The 20,988-nt window shown below is 47.6% G+C and overlaps 1 protein-coding gene across 3 annotated transcripts in view; it reads right to left on the bottom strand.

Moving 5' to 3' along the window:
* Positions 1–20,988, bottom strand: part of LOC121548460 (centrosome-associated protein CEP250) — a 135,785-nt gene that overhangs the window by 100,960 nt on the left and 13,837 nt on the right. Inside the window, exons 4-6 of one of the 3 annotated variants that reach the window (XM_045210097.1) lie at positions 16,210–16,236; positions 11,041–11,109; positions 3,177–3,268 (exon numbers count right to left, since the gene is read on the bottom strand). In XM_045210097.1, coding sequence (XP_045066032.1) covers positions 3,177–3,268; positions 11,041–11,109; positions 16,210–16,236 — 188 coding nt within the window. The remainder of the gene's footprint in view (positions 1–3,176; positions 3,269–11,040; positions 11,110–16,209; positions 16,237–20,988) is intronic. The other 2 variants (XM_045210098.1, XM_045210099.1) reach the window with 2 other exon arrangements.

The following is a 20,988-nucleotide window of genomic DNA, read 5'->3' as shown; positions in this document are numbered from 1 at the left end:
GCATACTATTTAATAATTAAAACCCACTCTGTCTCTCGTTTTTAACCTCATCAGCTCCGTTCGAAACGACCAGAAAAAATTTAAGACAGAAAGCGGTGTGGCCAAGATAATTACGTAATCAAATATGACAGACGTAGGTAATTCAGGCTAATTCTCAGCGAGGTTCCCCGAAACCGCTAATGACAAGAGAGAAAAGATAATTACCGCACGGTACATAAGGAGCGCTTTAGAAAAACGTCCAAAAACATGCCAATTTATTACAACTTTGATTCGTTATCCATTTAATCCTCGAAGTTCGTTAAAAATGGGGGAAAAACTAAACAGATGGTCATAGAAAAGAGTGAAAAGGTAAGATAGGAGAGGAGAGTTGGTGTCTGCTGGTGTGAAAGTGTGTTTAGTTTGGAGACAGAAAGAGAGAGAGGGAGGGAGAGGGTGGAGAGAGAGAGGGAGGGTGAAAAAGGGATGAGAAGGGTAGATAGAAAAAGGGGTGGGAGGTGGTTGCAGGAGGACTTTGATTATTTATAACAAAATGCCATTGCAACATCCTGCGGTGGGATCAGACAGCAAAACGTCAACTGCGATCAGCTATAGTCCAATAAGCAGCCTGAGATCCTGTGTACAGTGGGGTTAGGGGCACTGCTCACTCAGGTCTATAACACTACACTACACCAGAGCTGCTGGCTGCGCTATCTCTCTACTCCTTTACTAGCGCCAGCCAACGTGGAGGCTAGCTAGGGCAAGGTAGAGGCACAGGCGGTGCCAGGCAGAAGGGGGTACGGGCGCGGGGCGCGACAAACAGCTAGCCAGTCTATGGGAGTTGTTAAGAGCAATTCATCAGCTTTAGAGTCAATTAACCCATATGTTAATTAATGTCAAGCCTATAGAACAAAAGAGGGGTTCTGGAGGGGGGGGAGCCAAGAGAGAAGAAGGAGGGGAGGGTAAGAGAGGGAGAGACAGAAGAGAGGGGGTGGGCGAGCGAGAGAAACAAGCAGCGAATGCAGATGATGGCAGAGAGAAGCTGGCACAGTGCCATCCATTCAGTGGTAGCGCCAGGGCGGACACGCGTTCGCTCTCGGGGGTAGGCGGCTTGATGTAGACAGGGAGACAGAAGGACCCCCGCCTGATTTGGCAGCTAGTGCCACGCCAGGGGTGGGTGTTTTACAAATAGTAGAAGTTAGAGTGCGGATGCGGATGGGGTTCTGGAGCCAAGGCTCAACATCAAGTCAACGCCACCGCAGAGAGAAGAGGAGAACATCTGCTGCCCCAGATTACAGAAGAAAGGAGCCTTCAGACGACGGGAAGAGAAGAGCAGCGCACCTGGAGGAATTTCAGGGGACGACTTGGGGAGTTGGGATGGAGCGCTTGGCATAGCATGGTGGCACGGAGTGGAGGGAGGAGGTATCGGCTTGAAAACAAAAAACAAAAGACAATAAGTGGCCCACAGCGCAGGATGCCAGGGGGCTGGCGGAGGAGCCAGGGAGCAGGGGAGATTAAGGAAATGGGCTCTGCCACAAGGGACTGGTGGGGGAATTGGAAATTCTAGAACAACCAACACAGAGAAACTTGCAGCTTGTGGTGTTGTCCTAGAGACGACTGGGGGGTGGGACAAAAAGAAGCGCCTCCCTCTCTCTCTCTCTTGCGCTCCCTTCTCAAGCACAACCCCCTGTGCCAGGCAACCAGCCAGCCAGCCAGGCAGCGGACGCCATGCCAACCTGCTCATCGGCAGTTGCGGTGCACCCTAGGAAAACACAGGCGATGAAAAGGCACCACGTCTATCTGGACGGTGGCGTTTACGGATTTGCGGGAAAGTCACCGCTTCTGAGGATGCCCGATGAGCGGTGGCGGTGATTCGGTACCCACGATCTTCGAGAGGTGTACCAGCGGGAACTCGGTGGCATCTGTCGCGGAAAAATGGATGGGGGTGAGAGATGGTACACAACGATCAAGAGCAAATCAACACGATCGGGCGCCAGTCACGGGTCGGTTGGCAAAGATAAAGAAAGCCAAGTGCAAACAAAGACCATCAAGCGCTTCAAATGACTAATTAGAACAACAAAAGTTTGCTCTGTTAATTAGCGCGACGGACGAAATGAAAGGAACGGGAAAGATTACCAACAAAACAAAGCGGAGGAAAACAAGACTAAACAAAAGCAGCAAGCTGTTCTGTGGGGAGGGTGTGAAGCGGGTGCCTGTTTTTGTGCCAACCCCCTTTCCCCCCTCTACCACACCATTTTCCTCCAGCTCTCATCAAGCCGGCTGGCAGCCACTGCGGTGAAGAATGTCTACCATGGCCACTGCTGCCTGCCTCCCTGCCGCAGACGCTGCCAACCTGCCAATCGCCTGCCTGCCTGCCACAAGAGAGGAGGAATGAAGAAAGGACCTGAGGGACTGTGCCATGGTCTCAACAGCAGCTGTTTACAAAGACACACACACAAAAAGAAAAAAAACTGCAAACATGAGGACGCATACTAATGAACCGCCAACACAAATTATAATCAGCGGACAGACAGGAATTAATTTACTTTTCTGTCTGCGTTCGTTTAAATTGTACTTTTTGTTTTTCGCCAAAGAAAAACTAATCGTGCATCATGGTTTCCTCCAGGTGTGTTTGGGATTTATGCGTGACAGGAACAACTTCTTGAAAAAAGAAAAGGCAAAAACAGAAAGCATGAAAATCTACTTCAGCAGCAAGCAAAGCTATGCCAGAGAGGCAGGCAGGCAGGCGTGTGTGTGTGCGATTTATCTACATTCACAGCAATCACCAGGGAGATGAATGGCTCAGGCTGTAGGCTCTATACAGCATCCACCAGTATGGGAGCCAGACTGAGGCGAGGGGGATGCCACACAAACAACAGACATGCTAGAACTCAGTGGAGGGGGCAGGGGCACAGGAGGCAGGGCGACAGGAGCAGCAGCCCCGGCCGCAGACACACAATGTTGGGGTGGGGAGGAGATACCCGCCCCAGCCGGCCTGCCTTCAACTCCGCCAGGCGGGGGAAGGGGGGCCATGGGAACACTTTCGGCACCCCCTCAGCCACCCAACCACGCTTTTTTTTTGTTTGCCCCCTCCTTGCCAACCAACCAAAGAAACTACTAAACTCCACCCTTCCAGTGTTTTTATTGCCGTAAAGTGGAAGGGGTAAACTATGAGGAACAGATGCAGATGGAGTACCAACCGGTTCGGCTCGCGGGTCTTGGTTCGGAGGAACGTTGCCGTGGTTCCAGCGAGGTCCACTGGCATCGGGCACAGAGCCATGGATGGGCGCCGCTGCGAACAGACAGATTGGAGGATTCCGTTAAGTTCACTAATTGCACCGGAATAATTACAACAATTAGCAAGGAAGAAATCAACATCAGCCATTGGACATCACAAATGGATATCCCCAACTTTTTTTTCCCTCTTCTTGGATTTTTGTTGGACAACAGGGCACGGTTGTGGAATATGAATAATTGAAGAAGCCATCCAAAGGGAGGGATTATAAAATCTTTGTGCTTCCTACACTGCCTTGGCATAAACCACCAAGATGTCAGAGCCAGGCTGCCATCAGTAAGGATAGGCTGGTATGAATGGTGGCATCTTTTTGGGCATCTACGCCGCAGTCACTTAAACCGCGATCGAAACACACACAATTAACGGTTTAATTCGTAATTCTGTTGTGTTTTTTCCCGTACCCTTCACGGCGGAACGCATGTGGATATTATAATCTTTCGGAGCTAATGAGTTTTGGATGATCGGCCTTTTATTTAATTCCATGGGGGATGTTAATTGCGCCACGTCTTCATTACACAAATGGATTACCAAAAAAGAGAGCTCTCAGCAGAGAGCAGGAGGGAGAAAGGGTGGAAATTGAGAGAGAGAGAGAGAGAGAGATTGGGAAAGGGGGGATATTTTCCTTCCTTCTTTAATAAGCCAGCATTCAAATAAGGCAACACTACTCGCAAACAAGCAGAGAAAAGCTCCTGCAATGCTTGGCAATGCTAGTCTCTTCAAGTGCTATCCTGGAAAACCTGGTCTCTGCCTCCTCTCCTCTCCTCTCTGCTCTCTACAGCTCCAGTCCTCAGCTCTGGGGACTTCTGCCTTCACTTCTCTGGATGTGGATCTTACAAAACAGGAGCGAGAAAATACCCTGCCTGGAATTTAATTTCTCTCAATTGGATTTTATTGTTGTTATTCAAATGATTAGTGGTGTCCTATAATTAGTATTGTGCTTTGTTCCAGTGGTGTCTGTCGTTGGCGCCGGGCGAAGCGGAATGGAGAGAGACAACAGACACTGTGGCGGGCACTGGCTAATGTCCTCTGTGCTTAATCATCCTTCAGCAGAATGATTTTATGCATATTTCATTTGCATATCATTAAATCGCTAAGGCACACTAGCAACTGGCAGCGGAGAGCGAGGGAGTGGAAATGGAGGAGCCCAAAGTGTAAAAAAAGGAAAGAGCGACTCATTATGCGATGGCAATCTTCAAAGCCGTGCGCCTGCTTTCCGGCAACCTGCCAATTCGTTTTAATTCAACGTTAATTAAAAAAGTGGGCGCGCTCAACCTTTCCAACTCGGATTAATTGAGTGTCTTCCAATCTGCGCAGCAAGGACTCGTCATACATACAGTATGTGTGTGTGTATGTAAAGTATGTGGATATCTTTGGTTATAGTCAATTATTACAGGACCATTTGAAAAAAATGTAATCCCTCTAATTACAACACCTTTTCACAGAATGGATTTTTCCCCCTTTTTTTTCGCAGACGACTTAGCGGAGAACAAATCTTAAATATGTTTTCTGTGATCTCTGGATATGATTAATACAACAACATCATGTTGAGGACGAAGCGGGCATTTTGCTCTTAATTATATTTGACCTGCTGTAATGGTTTAACATTCTCTATTTGGGAAGGCGGCAAGCTGCTGTTGGCAGCGGGCGGGCAGCGCCAGCGGGACGGGGTGTAGGACCAGGGACCAGGGGGCTGGGGAGCTGAAACCTGGTGACTCAGGGCACAGGGATAAGCGTGGGAATCACTGGGGGTATTCTGTCGCAACCCTTCACCATGATGTCCCTGGGAAAAGACAAAACAACCCCAACTGCCCACACATGTTGACCCCCACCCCCACCAAATTAATTTGGTGTAATTTATGCGCAAATTCATACGCTTGCTTGGACTCTGATTGCCTGTATGAAATCATTGTTTCTGATTCCAGAATGTCCCCTCCTCCCGCCCCCCTCTCTGTCTGGTGCACTGTCCTTTTGTGATGGGACACAAGGGGTGCATTGTTGGCTCCCAAGACACACACCACACACGCATGCAAATACACCCCACACTATTAATTAAGGCGTACAGATTGTGGACCGTTTCTGTCTCCTCCCACCGTCTGTTTCAGTTCAACATAAAAGCAATCGCGGGACTTCCCTAAAGATGTTTATTTTTATTTATTTTTCATTTCACACTCTCTCCTGTCAATTTTCAATATGATAGATCAAAAAAAGATATACATTATGAATTTATTTCATCATAAATCCAGTTAAAGTTACTAAGAATGTTGAGGCCTTTAAAACCCAAATAAAGGAGTACATAATCTTCACTGTGTCGTTTAATTAAAAAGAAAAACAAAACGGCGTAACTCCAGGTAAAAAGAAGCCCAGTGCAGAGAGAGCAGCGCCCGCCTGGCTCGGATAATTGCGGATGCCCAAATTTCCAGACTTCTTGGCTAGGTCCGTCCCCTCGCGAGGCAAATCCCCTCAGGCCATATGCAGGAATATTCAAATGAAGCAAGCTTCACGCGCCGCACAATTAGCCGTGTTTAGTAATTTGAGTAATGAGAGCCGGAGGGGTGGTGTGGGCGGAGGGTCGGTACGGTGGGGAGCAGGCTGGCAGGAGAAGCCCGGCACAGCATAGCGGGTATCAGCCTGGCGCTCTGTAGCCGCAGCACATGCAGATGTCGCTGTAGTTCTTCCAAAAGCTTTCCACCAGCCAGCCAGCCAAGAGGGAGGGGAGGTAATGAGGACCTCGTTTGGCATCGCACACACCTCCGCCGTATGTTTTAAGGAGTCATGAGCGTGTGTGAGGGGTGGAGTGTGTGGGAACGAGGCTGGCAGCCGGGGCGGAGGAGTTAAGATGGGTGAGGGTGGGGCTGATTGGTAAGGAGTAGGGGGATCCCTGTATGGAGGAATGTGGACATAAATAATAGTGGTGAAACGTGGGCAAGGTAAAGCCGAACCGACAGGATGACGGTGTGCTACTGAGCGTGTCACATGGTGTAGCCATTATGCAGAGTGCTCATATTAATATGCATAAGGGGCCTCTTTATTATGCGAACCCGGTGCGGCGAGGAGGTAATATTGGTGGGTTGTATAGAGCAGCCGTGCTCTGGTTACAGTCTGGGAATTTATCTTTCTCTGAACAAACACAGCCCTCATTTCCTCTCCAAATGTTTAATTACCACACATATCCATGGTGTTCCATCTGAAAAGAAAAGAAAACTCAAGTGGTGGTGAGTTCTACCGCAGTGTGAGATTGACTGGCATGTTACGACCTGACCCCCGCCCAACCATACGCTCCTCCTACTACCCCGCCCCTGCACACACCCTTACTAGTCCTTCCATTTCATCATTTGAGAGTCACACTGGAAACCCACCTGCGTCAGTATTTTTTTAGTGATCAAATTGACATTTTAGTCATTTAGCAGACGCTCTTATCCAGAGCGACTTACAATTAGTGAGTGCATACATTTTTCATACAGGCCCCCAGTGAGGTGGTACGGTCCAGATTTCATGAGACTGGTTTCCCTGGCAAACGGCATCAAACAAAACAAACCAAGCAGGCTCATGGGACCCCATGAAATATGGATGAGAGAAGATTGACAGAAAGACGTAAAAGCCTTCTTACACAGGGGGGCGGCACAACGATCCCAAAACATGTTTAAAAAAAACAAGTCGTTGGTAAAGACAGACACCACTTGGGTTATCAGCTGGCTGGGCTCTGCGTGTTCCGTCACGGAATTTAGGAATGGTTGGGTAAACTGGCCACAAAAGCCCTATTGCTGCCTGGCACAAGAAGCTAGTGTAGTCACCACGGTGGGTGCAGAATGATGTGGTAGTGCCAGTGGCTGGCAGGCAGGGTTTCGGGAGCTCTTAGTCATTCTACCCTCCAACACCACTTGACCTTGAGAGAGAAGGTCATCTTGCTGAAAAAGTACAGCCACTTTCCTCTGTACCTCCAGAGCAGAGCAGCCAGTCCCCCTATCCCAGAGCCCCTTGGTCATTAGTCACCTGCTGCAGCACAGAGAGGCCAGGCATGGCACAGTGCAGGGGGAGGGAGGGGGACAGAGACACTAAAGCCTGGTTTCAGTGGTAGGCATATGCTGTACCAAAGATTCTATCATTCGGAAATAACTTACTTAGCAGATGACCTGTGTTCACCTGGGATGTTGCCAAAGTGACCAGAGAGATATACTGCTGACTGGTCACTTCAAATACAACTATCAGCTGACCTCACATATGATCAAGAGTAGTTTCCTCCTCCTCTACCAGATTTAATATAGCCTAATAAACAATTTATTAATGAATTAAATAACCATTATATATGAGACATGGGTAGGCAGGCATAGTCCCTAAATAGCCTAGCTATCATGTGCTTAAATCCATCCAGTGCACTAATGTTCCATTGTGAATAGGGTTGACACGCTGACACCTAAACCACATTTCAGGTGACTAGCACCTTGGGGCTCGTCTCCATGTGTAGCCCAGTCCCAGAGGTTTACAGCCTCAAGGCCTCTAAACGTACAGCTGCATGTCTCTGTGCTACCATTAAAGAGGTGACAATGTGACTATATCCTCCCAGTGACTGATGACTGTACATAACCAGACAGGCCTTCTCAGGTGTCAGGCTCTGTCCTTGGCTCAACACTCGGTTATTTCAGGAATCTCACACTTTTCTTCAGGCTAGCCTTGTTCAACACCGTTAATAATGGCTGTAGAGGATGCTGGGGTCCTGAAATAGGAGGTCAGTGGGCCTTAGCAGGGTATATTGTTACATCGTTAGTCAGCCTTACATCCAGGGGAGTCCCCCCCCAGCCTCTAGGCTCCTAGACCTGGATATCCCAGAATACGTTGTGGGAATCATGGGGACAGAGTCACTGTGTCGTCGTCTGTTATTCGCTGCTACCATTCACAGGGGCTGAAAGAGAATCGGTGGATATTAAAATAAGCAAATTAGCATGAGCATTAGGCAGCAGGTAAGCATGCTTGATGTTATTGAGTGAGAGTGTCTGCACCTCAGATAGACTGATACACTCAGATGCTCTCCAGCAGAACCCAGAGAGCCCTCAACAACCATCCTCCACCATACCTGTAGTGTTAATACACACAGCTAAATGTAACTCCTGGTTTACTAACCACTCTAACCCCTTCTCTTCTCCCTCATTTTCTCTCTGACTAATGAGTGTGCGTTCGGCCAAACAGGGCCACTGTAACCTCACCTAAGCATTTCCACAGCAGCACCGCTTCACCTTGTGGCCTCTCACACTACGCCGCGCCCAGTCCTGCACATTAATTGGTTCCTGGTAATTCTATCAGATTAGTATTAATACGCTGTCGCTGAGGTGATCGAGGTGACCCGCACCGTCTCACTGGCTTAATATAAACTAGCGTGAAGGTCAACTGTCAATCATCCGGCACAATATGATAATAAGCCTTTAAAGTCCGGTAGAGGATATTATTAGCAGCAGCCTAAATGGCTGAGCGACCGAATGACTGTCATAACCGCAGAGATGCATAGGGGGGCATTTATAGATGAAGTTGGGGGGAGTTCTGATCAGACTCCATTCCTCTACAAGAACAGTATGAGAAATGATCCTGAGATTCATGTTGCATCCTCAATATAAACAGAGAGCCATAGATATCCCTCAACTGGCCCCTCATACTGTACTAGCTAGTCTAGTCTTCATAGTGGATGTTCTAACTCATACAGTAGACTATGCCTTAGCTACATCTCAGCTCAGCTCCCCATCTGGTCTTAATGAGTGACTGGGAGGGAGGCCTAGTGAAAATGACCTTGGACTAGCAGGACGTGGTGTACAGTAGTAGTCAGCTGACCATGGACGTCCTACAGCAGCAGAGTGGTTGTCAGAGAGGGATATAGATATAGACACAGTGACATCACAGCGTGACTATGCTGGCTGGCCCCATGTGAAGCTGCTGCCTGCCCTCTTCACTGGGAATAGACTCCCCTGAGAGGAGCTGTACAGTACATACAGGCTGACTGAAGGGGAGGAAGAAAGGAGAGCCTGGGAGATGTACTACCTGAATGTCCATCCTCAGTCTGTGTGCCCAGTGAGGAGAGGACAGAGAGATAGAGATAGAGAGAGAGAGAGAGTGTGTCTGTGTGTGAGAGAGAGCTAAGAAGACAGCAGCTGTGAGGATATGAGAGGCCTGACATGGTCTCTGATCAGGCCTAAGAGAGAGAGAGAGAGAGAGAGAGAGAGAGAGAGAGAAAAAGAGAGAAAAAGAGAGAGAGAGAAACAGTGTCTGTGCTGAATCCCATAGGGCCTGAACCGGGCGGCTGGCAGGGGAGCCATTACACGCGTGTCTCTGACAGCTCACTCTCTCATTACAGCAGCAGGCTGCCTGTAGTCCCCATGCTGCTGCTGCTACTGTACTGTACCATCTCATCCACCACTACTACTGTCTCCCTCCTATACATCCTCATCATCACAGCTTCTACAGCCGCCACTACTACTCCCACTGTCTACTACTGACTCCCCTAATCACCTCCACCACAGCTTTTACAACCACCACAACCCCCTGCCATACAGTGGTGTCTACCATGGATTCTATCTCTATGGTGTCTATTATCTCTCTCTCTGGTATACAGCTGCCCATGCCAAATAGAATCTACCTCGCCCCCCTGACCAACCCCCTGGCTCATAGGCACACCTAGGCTACATCATCCCATCATGGCTGTTTCAGTCGAAGAAAATGCTGATTATACTTGGCCATATTCTCGCTGTCATTGACACCCAACAGCTGCCAGAGGCCCAGTGCAGCGCTGCATGCTGGACAGCCAGAGTCCATCCCAGAGGTGAGCCTAACCCTGGCCTAATGGATCTACTGCAGCCCTGATCTAAAAAGATCTAATAATAATGGAGTCCTGCTGAAATACTCAGCCGCTCAGACCGACACAGGGAATCACTCCAAGTTATGTGTTGCACAGAATTTACAGTTCTGTCAGGAGAACCCTGTCGGCCCAGAACTCCCCACCCCTCCAAATGAGCCCGGCCTCAGAATGAGAATGAGATGAGAAAAAGGCAAGAGGGCCGCTCATAAGAATAGACTTAGGCTGGGAGACACATAGCAATATGACCTCTGCTGGCTGAGGAAAAAATGTGCTGCCTCCACAGTTTACTGCTAAAGGGCAATGACAGACTTAATTGGATCGAAATATACATTTTTTAAGGTCTTTTTGGCAAATCCCGTAGCTGATGTTAGAGGAACTGCTCAAATGAGGTAGCCAACTTAAACAAAGGCTCTCTGAAGCGCACAGACCTGCATCTGTAGCTGTTTAAGCACTATACGCATGAGGCCCGGTTGAGCACTGCTCGAATCATTGATACAAGGCCACAGTGCAAATAAAACTAACATGTACTGCTCCGAGCTGTCCTCCATCCAACCCAAATCTTTTTAAACTCGCCATTGTAATGAAAAAAAATCACACGCATATAAAATTCCTCAATATAAAGCCAAACACCAAAAATAAAATAACACACACAATCCCTACATCTGTGGCAGTCTACGGGCAAGCGGTGTTGAGCTTGTGAATCCGACCCTAGAATAACACTTTCACACCACAGTGAAATATATGGCCATCTTTACTGGGAAACACTGCTTTTTACAGCAGTGTAGCCTACCTGACACCTGTGTGGGTGCGAGTGTGTGTGTGTGTGTGCCTGCCAGTAATATCCTTACTACTGCAGTGAATCGTGTTCATACGCACTCATGAAAACAGTAGCATAGCTGGGTAAAGCATTAGTAACTTAGCTACTAACACTCACCTTGCAGGGGGAGTTGGACTGTAACTCCACCCATTGTTCCTCTCTCATGTCCAGTCTTAGTTGAAGTTCCTAGAAAGGGAATAAAAAAAGATGAATGGCTTATTTCTTGAAATGATTGGCACAAAATACGCTATTGAGGACCTTGAAGACCTCTTTCCTCATTCCTCATCCCATCGGCCAAAAGCATTAACCGTTTTCTCAGTGCAAATCTGGAGCATTACGCCGAGCACAGCGACAACAAAAAGAGGAAATGTGCCTTTTACCACTAACACCGCTATTACTCCATTTCTATTTCTCCCTACTTTATGGATTTGCATTCTTGGCGTCCCGGCTCAGAGGTTCATTAAAAAGGAATGTCTATTTTTCCTTTTCTTTTTATTGTGGTGGACAGGGATATTAGCCAATCCCTCTGTTCAGCAAGTGAAAGGCCAGACATCCTCCTGGTTGGCTGCTGCTGCTCTCTGGTCATGCTGGCTTCATTAGAGGCAGATTCCTGCCATCACAAAGAGACCATGCATATCACAGACACCAGCAGCAGGACCAGGAGGATGGGGGAGGCAGGGAGAGACTGAGGGGGAGACAGGATAGAAAGATGGGGGAGTGAGGGGAGGAAGAGGGATGAAGGGTGGAGGTTTACGAGAGAGTAATAGTGGGTACCAAAGTGGGTGATGGAGAATGAGAGGTAACTAATTGAACTTGAGGGGATGGAGAGATGAGACAGAATGAGAGAAATAAACAGGAATTAAGTCTGGGGAAAGATAAAGAGTTAAGAAGAGAGATAACAAATTGTAAATGACCAGATCCACAGGCTTTACCAAGCATTGATCCACGTCCTAGCCCCGTCCCCTCACAAGCACAGACACAACAGCACGCACGCACACAAGCACACACTCAATCGTGTTCCTCCACCCCAATGTGATTATGAGCAGGGTCTATAAATCAATGCGTAGTGGGGAAAGACAAAGGCCACCGAAAACTGGTTGAGAGCCCCCAGATCCACCCTGGGTGGGGCCTGGTTGATTTGTTAATGGTACATAATAGAGACCATTTTCACCAGGCATGTTAAATCATACACCAGCGGCCCCTTTGTGATCACTGAAGCAAAACAAAGACCTTTAATACAGAACTCCACTGCTTATTCTTTATGCCCTCCTTCCAAAGCTCGCCACTGAATTGGATTATCTCATAATCATTTATTATTAAAGGGAAGAAAGAGAAGGCTTGCCTTCGGCAGCTCCAGTAACCCCAACACCCCAACACCTCCCCCCCCCATGCAACACTTTTCTGCACCCTTAGCCCTCCAGTGCAGTTAACTTTACTTGCTCCATCTCTGCAGAGCTGGTCAATGTAATGACACATAATATGGTATGGCTGTTTGACTGGTGAGCAGCGGGTGCTGAAACGGTGATTCAGGCAGTGCGTGTGTGTGTTGTGATGGATATGCCACGACTGCCAGACAGTGGGTGAGTGGTGGCTGTGAATGGCTCATACAGAAACAGAAGGTGGTGGTGCGTCTCTCCCAAACCCCAGGAAATCCTTGGCGTTAATAAAAGCCCCTCTGTGTCCTTTAGTAATCCTGTTCTGTATTATCACCACACTGCAGCTAAATGTTGCAATTAGCCCACCCTTTTTCATGCAAATCAACTTGACAGCACCACAATCAGTCTGTTACGCCAGCTCTCGCTCTCCCTCTTTCTCCTCTCTCTTGCTCCTTCGCTCTCTCGCCCTCTCGCCCTCTCTCCCTGCTCCCTCGCTCTCTTTGGCATTTGCGGCGGTCGCCACATTTGCATTATTTATAATATCCGCTTGGAATATGCACGGCTCAAGGCCGGGCCGCTTGTTGATTAATGCAACATTACATATGTTAAGTCCAAAAGGGAGTTATTTGCCTCACTCATGCTCCAGTGCACCTCTATGGTCAGCCCAAAAATAAAACAGGGCTCATGTTAATAAGCCTAAACTGCTCACACCAAACATGGGAGAGAGGGGGTGAAGAAGGGGGGCGTTGGGGTGCTTTTGGGCTTTCAATGGTTCATGTGTTAAAAGATGGGCTACATGCTGTGTGGGCCTGCACAAAACAAACAGTGCTCAACATTAATGTCCTACAAGTGCTACCAGTTCTCTATTGTATATCCTCCATGTTCCTGTGTGGGGTCTGAGCTGCACAATGGATCTCCATGGCCCCCCATCCAACCACCCATTTATAAGAGCCACCATTTAGAAGCTATGCAGCAGTCCTGCTAGTAGTGACAGGTGGCGCTACTGCCTCAAGGCTCTGAGGCTTTCAATCTAACGCACGTGCAGGTTCACACACACACACACACACACACACACACACACACACACACACACACACACAGGTCAGTTCAGCGTCCTGCCTTCCATAAGCTTCTATGTTGTGTATATACTTATACATACACATGATGATGCATGTACTGTTGTAAAGGCACCACACTTTGTTGCAACTTGGTCATTGGGATTATAAATAGACCCCATCTGGTCATAGGAGGAGTTCCATCACAGAACTGCATGGACGTGTGTTGGCGTGATGGATGGATGCGGCTTGATTATCATTAAAAAGTCATTTACAAGACAAATAGGGACTAGCTTTTCAAATGATGGTTACTTTATTGCTCATTTGGGAGACAAAATGCAGTGTGAACAACAGGCCGTTAGTTTGCCTTGGCGATTACTACAGAGCTGTACAGAATGATTGGTCAGCACTGTGAGCAGGTGGGCTGGGCTGAGGTTCTGGGAGGTGGAGGAAGTGGGCAGGCAATCTATAACTAGCACCAGGGATGCTGTGCCCTTGTGTGCATGACCAGAAAATGCCATTTAGTCTCATGGTGGTGCTGCTTCATTAACATGCTGCCCTTCTAGAAAAACTCTCCAAATTCATCTCTTCATCAAAGTCCTTAACAAAGTACAGAGGCGAGATGGGGAGCCAGCCGGCAGAATCACAGGGAAATAACCACGTGATCTTTTTTACTACGGGTCAAGTAAATTAAAGCTGACAGAAATAACGTCAGGGGAGAATTTAAAAGAAGATGGGAAAAAACGAGGGATGGAAGAGAGAAAGAGAGGGAGAAATAAGTGCTGTAGGATGGGTCTCTGTGCCTTTAAGCCCAAGTCTCAATCTCACCTAGTTTTGTTCCTTAAAAGGAAATCAGAGGGCTTAGCTGAGGCATTGCCTTGAAAGTCATGAATAAACATCAGATTGCCTTTCTGCGCATACATCACAAGAAGACACTACCTAATGGAGGAGGACTCCTCGCCCTCCGACACATGAAAAGCCAGTGAAATTACCCACCAAACCATGCAGCCGCGTGGCTCTAAAATGGACCGCTGAGAGGGGGAGGGAGGGAGGGAGGAGAAGGGAGGGGAGGAGGGGGGCAGAAGAGAGGAGAGGAATCTTTTACTAAAATGGCTCCCCATGATAACCATCTTTCTAAGCTTCGGAGCGCTCTATGTTCGTGACAGAAAAGAAATAAAATAATATATGCTTACTACAATAATCATTTACAATTACAATGAGAAAAATTCAGAACTGCTTTGCATCTCGGGCCACAGCCATTTCTCCATTCCTCCACTCCCCATTGCCATCAATGTTCCGTCCTCATATCATTTCTGCATGTTGCCATTTCAGAGCGGCCATTTAACAAAGCAAAAGAGTATTATTCTGGGTACCTAAAGGAAATGAAATTGCATTTATCAGCATGTCTCTGCTCGGAAAGGGAGAGTGAATGTGTTATGAGGAGTGGAGCGGTTGACTGGCTGCAGTAAAATGTCATCTCTCTCCACACTGGGCCCACTGATAAGAGCAGCTGCCTGGTTCACACTGTGTAGCCACACAAAATGGACATGCTGCAGAGGAGAGGAGTGAGACCTGCCTGGGAGAGAGGGACAGACGGGGAGAGAGGAGGAGAGGGACAGACAGAGAGAGAGAGGGGGAGAGAGGAGGAGAGGGAGAGAGAGAGAGAGAGAGAGGGGGAGAGAGGAGGAGAGGGAAAGAGAGAGAGAGAGAGGGGGAGAGAGGAGGAGAGGGAGCAGGAAGGGGGGGAGAAGAGGAGAGGGAGAAAGAGAGAGAGAGAAAGGGGGAGAGAGGAGAGGGAGCAGGAGAGAGAGAGGGGGAGAGAGGAGGAGAGGGAGAAAGAGAGAGAGAGGGGGGGAGAGAGAGAGAAAGAGAGAGAGAGAGGGGATAATGGAGGAGACAGATAAATACAGTGACAGAAAGAGAGACACAGTGGTAGTGCAATTAAAAAGTGATAATGAGAGAGAGAACAAGAAAGATAGATGGACTGAAACCAGACATGAAGAGAACGGATAGACTGGTGATTGGATGTGCAGGTTTACTGTATGTTGATAACTCTGCACTGTAACATCCTCTACACAGCTAAGCTATGACCTATAGGCCCCATGAGTGTCACTGACAGTCCACACATGATATCAGGCTCTGACTAGCAACTCTATACAAGCAGATTCACTGTAGTTCACATCAGTAACAGATAAGCCAGCATTAGTATTTTGTAAAAGGATAGGCCTACCTCATTATCATTCAGCTCTAATAACATCTTATCACGATTCCATTATCATGCTAGAAACAAACACCTATTCAGATGAATAATGATTCAAACCATTTGTTGATATAACAAGTGGCTACTTGATAAAGAAAAGAGCTAATAAATATTCAATTGGGAAACTGTTGAAGTTATGTGTCATGAATCATTTGTATGGAGGTATGGAAAACCGACTTTCATTTTGAGCGTATGCATGTCCACCATTTCCTCCTATCTGCAAGCGTGGGTGCATCAGTGTCTGTAGAAAGCCTAGGGCAACTTAGAGTGAGGACATTTCCACAGAGGATCACATGGAAAAGATCCATCAGACAGAGATACTAATTAGTGTGTGTGTGTGTGTGTGTGTGTACGGACAGGCACAGGGATGTACACCTAGCCAGGCGTGAGAGCAGTGTTGTGCGGCAGAGTGCAGTAATTCCTTTGATCATTTTTAATGGCCGCTCTTTCATGTGGGGCTGCAGCTCTCACACAGCTCCCTGCAGGTGTCATCTCATTCCTTCAGTTGTGGGGTTAGTATGCAGCAGGCAATAAAAAGCCGGGCCATTACACTGTGCAGCGCACATACATAATCTCAACACACCAGGATCATTACCTTTTCAAAGGAGGATATCAGCTCAGTCTTCAGAGAAGGAAAGAGAGAACAAGAGAAAGGGAGAGAGGAACAAAAAAGGGCAGTGAAATAAAGAGGCAGCAAAGCATAGCAGGAGAGAGTGAGAGAGAGAGAGAGAGAGAGAGAGAGAGAGAGAGAGAGAGAGAGAGAGAGAGAGAGGGGACAGAGAAAGAGAAAGCAATCAGCACTGGTGATAGATAGTGTCAGTGTGCACAGTATGAGACAGGGTGAGTTCCTTCCAAACCCATGTTGATATTACAGATGGGTAAACTGCTCTGTGTCTGAGAGGAACCTCGGAGGAATAATAACACACTCCTCAGTCCACTGTGTGGAAATTCATACATAAATTATTCAGCCATTTCACCTTTCCCTCCATCTTGAATGTGTGTGTGTGACAACTGGAGCATGAGCTAATCTGATATGATTCTGACATGGAGACAGAAGCCTACTGCAACCCACCACCACAAAACTGAAACAGAATTAGTCAAACCAACAAAACCATCCATCGCCCTCGACTTCTGAAACTTACTGCAACACATATGCTTTAGCAATTCAAAGTAAAACACATTCATACACTGAAATATAATTCTTACAGTAGGCTCAAAGATGGCCGCCGTCTGTCTTAGCTAGCTATGGGAGTCTTAACAGGCCTTGGCCCTCCATCTCCTCCCATACAAGACCCAGTTTCCTTCGGTTACTAGAAGGCTGTCTATGAGGCATGAGGGAGCGTTCCCCACGAGCCCCTCACAAACGCCCGGACCTGTGTAAGCCTAGCAGACAGGTAAGAGGTCTAACAGCAACTAAAAAGCCATTTTTATGACATGTGAAATCTGTACAGAGCAGTCAACTGTTTCATTATTCATAGTGCTCAGGAGGCCTTCCTTCTCCCTGCTTGTAGAGAAACACAGCCAGCTCCTTTTACTTCAGCAGGCTCATTCAGCTCCATCCTCCAAGGTAGCCCACTGAAACCAGGTGTAATTTACACTCCATCTTTATCTATTTATTTGGTTCTCTATAAACCTTGGTCTGTTATGCCCGGTGGGCAGAGGCAGAGCTTCGCTACAGGCCTCAGTGAGTGTCTAGGAGGAGAGTGGATGAGCAGGGTTGGACCGGTAAGGCCACAAGGGTTACTGTGAATAGAAAGGGAAGGTCTTATCACTGTTTGCTACCTCTAAACATGATGTAATACAACAAAGTTCCCAATGTAATGGTCTTCCTCAGATACACTACATTACAAAAGTATGTGGACACCTGCTCGTTGAACATCTCATTCCAAAATCATGGGCATTAATATGGAGTTGGTCCCCCCTTTTCTGCTATAACAGCCTCCATTCTTCTGGGAAGGCTTTCCACTAGATGTTGTAACATTGCTGCGGGGACTTGCTTCCATTCAGCCACAAGAGCATTAGTGAGGTCGGGCACTGATGTTGGGCACAGAACCGCCTAGAATGCTATTGTATGCTGTAGCGTTAAGATGTCCCGTCACCGGAACTAATCTGCTTAGCCCAAACCATGAAAAAAAGCCCCAGACCGTTATTCCTCCTCCACCAAACTTTACAGTTGGCACTATGCATTGGGGCAGGTAGCGTTCTCCTGGCATCCGCCAAACCCAGATTCGTCTGTCGGACTGCCAGATGGTGAAACGTGATTCATCACTCCAGAAAACGCATTTCCACTGCTCCAGAGTCCAATGGCGGCGAGCTTTACACCATTCCAGCCAACGCTTGGCATTGCGCATGGTGACATTAAGCTTGTGTGCAGCTGCTCGGCCATGGAAACCCATTTCATGAAGCTCCCGACGAACAGTTATTGTGCTGACGTTGCTTCCAGAGGCAGTTTGGAACTTGGTAGTGAGTGTTGCAACCGACGACATACGATCTTTACGCACTGCGCGTTTCATCACTCAGTGGTCCCGTTCTGTGAGCTTGTGTGGCCTACGACTTTGCGGCTGAGCCGTCGTTGCTCCTAGACGTTTCTACTTCACAATAACAGCACTTACAGTTGACCGGGGCAGCTCTAGCAGGGCAAAAATTTGACGAACTGACTTGTTGGAAAGGTGGCATCCTATGACGGTGCCACGTTGAAAGCCACTGAGCTCTTCAGTAAGGCCATTATACTGCCAATGTTTGTCTATGGAGATTGCATGGCGGTGTGCTCGATTCTATACACCTGTCAGCAACGGGTGTGGCTGAAATAGCTGAATCCACTAATATACTTTTGTATATATAGTGTATCACTGGTGTTTACAAACCTGTATAGCTGTAGCCCAAGAATTTGAACAACATGGTTGCGCAATATTACAACACTACGATGCCCATTAGCAGCCTCATTCACTACAGTAGGGAGAGACCTGAGCTGTAAAATGTGTTACGAATCTCCTTGGATGTGCAAAATGCTATGTAATGTATATGGCTGCAGTCACAATCATTCTTTGATAGGCGGAGCGGAGGTTTGAAAACGTCTCCAAGTCTACTTAGTGATAAAGTCTAATTACCTTTAAAAGAATCCATGCGTTTATACCCAGGGTAATCTACAAAAACTCAGCGCTCCTGTGAACAAGAGCAGAATATTCTCCATATGGAATGAGAGTGAAACTAAATGAAGAAATATCAATATGGCTAAAATAAATGGGAAAATAGGCCCAAGCCAAGGTATGGCTGCTCTATCATTGTGCATTTGTGCATGGATGTTGAACACAGGTGGCCTGCTGGTTGGAAGAGGACCAACCTGACTGCTTTTCCTGTCACACAGGTACGACTGCTGGGCCTGTGAGGAGACACAGTAGGGCCTACTGCTGCTATAATCCACACACACATACACATACACACCAATCCATAACACACACACACAATAGAGAATAGTAGACAGTGCCAATGCCTCTCCATGTTCCATGCTGCTTACAATAACATGTAAAATACCCAACCACCTTACCTTAGAACAACACAAACATATATAAACACCCACGCTACTTGACCTCTCTCCACCTTGCATAGTTTAACTGCTCCTCACAGACAAGACCTATCACAGCCTATGGAAATCCTCCTTTATCCCTCACAAAGCCCCATTTTACTCCAATTAGCTGCAACATCCATCTGTGTGTTGATATAATACAGAGAGTGCACGAGGGACAACTCAACATCCTGTTTACATCAACAGAATGAATATGCTGTAGTTTTGCAGGATTCTAAGTACTGTATGATGAATCAGATGAACTCATCTGAATAAACGAACTTGATCTCCCTCAACCCTGCTTCACCCCACCCGACCCGCCCCACCCAGCCCTGTGGTCAGTCAGTCAGTCAGTAGGTGCTGGGTAGGGTTGGTCTAGGCTGGGCTACACACAGCTGGGGAGCAGCTGGGTCCAGTTGTGCTGAAGCCCGGGAGGAGAGAGAGTTTGGGAAGAACAGATGAATAGATGCTTAGAGGTTTCAGTAAACAGAATCTGATCGTACTCTGGCAGCGTTCACTCTGTTCACTTTGTTTTACAAGCGCTTTTTGTCACTGTGGCTCTTCTGAGCCCTGGGTTATTTACGCTCTCTCTCTGTTATCAGGGCTGATTAGGAGGAATAGGCTGGGCCTGCAGATTCTCTAACATCCACAGGCAGTAGTCAACAGCAACCATTACTGTATGGTAAGATAGATGAACAGATTATTAACATCTAACCAATAACATGACAGTCCCAGCCCTAACGTCCAGTACATTTACATTGTGACAACACCTCTTTGTGTTACTCCATGAAAACAAGAATGATAAAGCAAAGAAAGGTAAATTGCATCATATGATAACAACAATTGACAACCTAATGTCAACATAAAAGAGAAACAATGTCTAAATGTTTAAAATAAGCTACACTTTGCTGATTTAATGGTTCTGTATTGAAGCACCATTGCTGTAAGCTAGGGTAAAAATTAATTCATGTATTTCATTTGACGTAAAAACATCTTGTCCATACTGACTGATCCTGGGATTGCTGGCAGGCAGACAGGAAGGCAGGCAGTTGATATGATTCCCAAGGTGTACTGGGGAGAGATCCCACTGGTCCGATAAAAGGCCTGGGTTCCTGCAGCAAACGCTGCCTTTCTCCAGACGTAGGCCTACACTCAACTTTAATTGGCCTTTTCTGTAGCTGTGAACCTTAATGACTCTGTTCCTGGATTAAAAGCCTTCTCTCTCTCTCTCTCTCTCTCCTTCCCTTCTCTCTCTCTCTCCTTCCCTCCTCCCCTTCTCTCTCTCTCTCCTTCCCTTCCTCCCCTTCTCTCTCTCTCTCCTTCCCTTCCTCCCCTTCTCTCTATATCTCCTTCCCTTCCTCCCATTCTCTCTCTCTCCTTCCCTTCATCCCCTTCTCTCTCTCTCCTTCCCTTCCTCCCCTTCTCTCTCTCTCTCTCTCCTTCCCTTCCTCCCCTTCTCTCTCTCTCTCTCTCCTTCCCTTCCTCCCCTTCCCTTCCTCCCCTTCTCTCTCTCTCTCTCCTTCCCTTCTTCCCTTCTCTCTCTCTCCTTCCCTTCTTCCCATTCTCTCTCTCTCTTCCCTTCCTCCCCTTCTCTCTCTCTCCTTCCCTTCTTCCCCTTCTCTCTCCTTCCCTTCATCCCCTTCTCTCTCTCGCTCCTTCCCTTCCTCCCCTTCTCTCTCTCTCTCCTTCCCTTCCTCCCCTTCTCTCTCTTCTTCCCTTCCTCCCCTTCTCTCTCTCCTTCCCTTCCTTCCCTTCTCTCTCTCTCCTTCCCTTCTCTCTCTCTCCTTCCCTTCCTCCCCTTCTCTCTCTCTC

Source organism: Coregonus clupeaformis, chromosome 33, assembly GCF_020615455.1.
Source record: "Coregonus clupeaformis isolate EN_2021a chromosome 33, ASM2061545v1, whole genome shotgun sequence".
In the NCBI taxonomy this organism is placed as follows: domain Eukaryota; kingdom Metazoa; phylum Chordata; class Actinopteri; order Salmoniformes; family Salmonidae; genus Coregonus; species Coregonus clupeaformis.
This window is presented reverse-complemented; position numbering and strand designations above follow the sequence as displayed.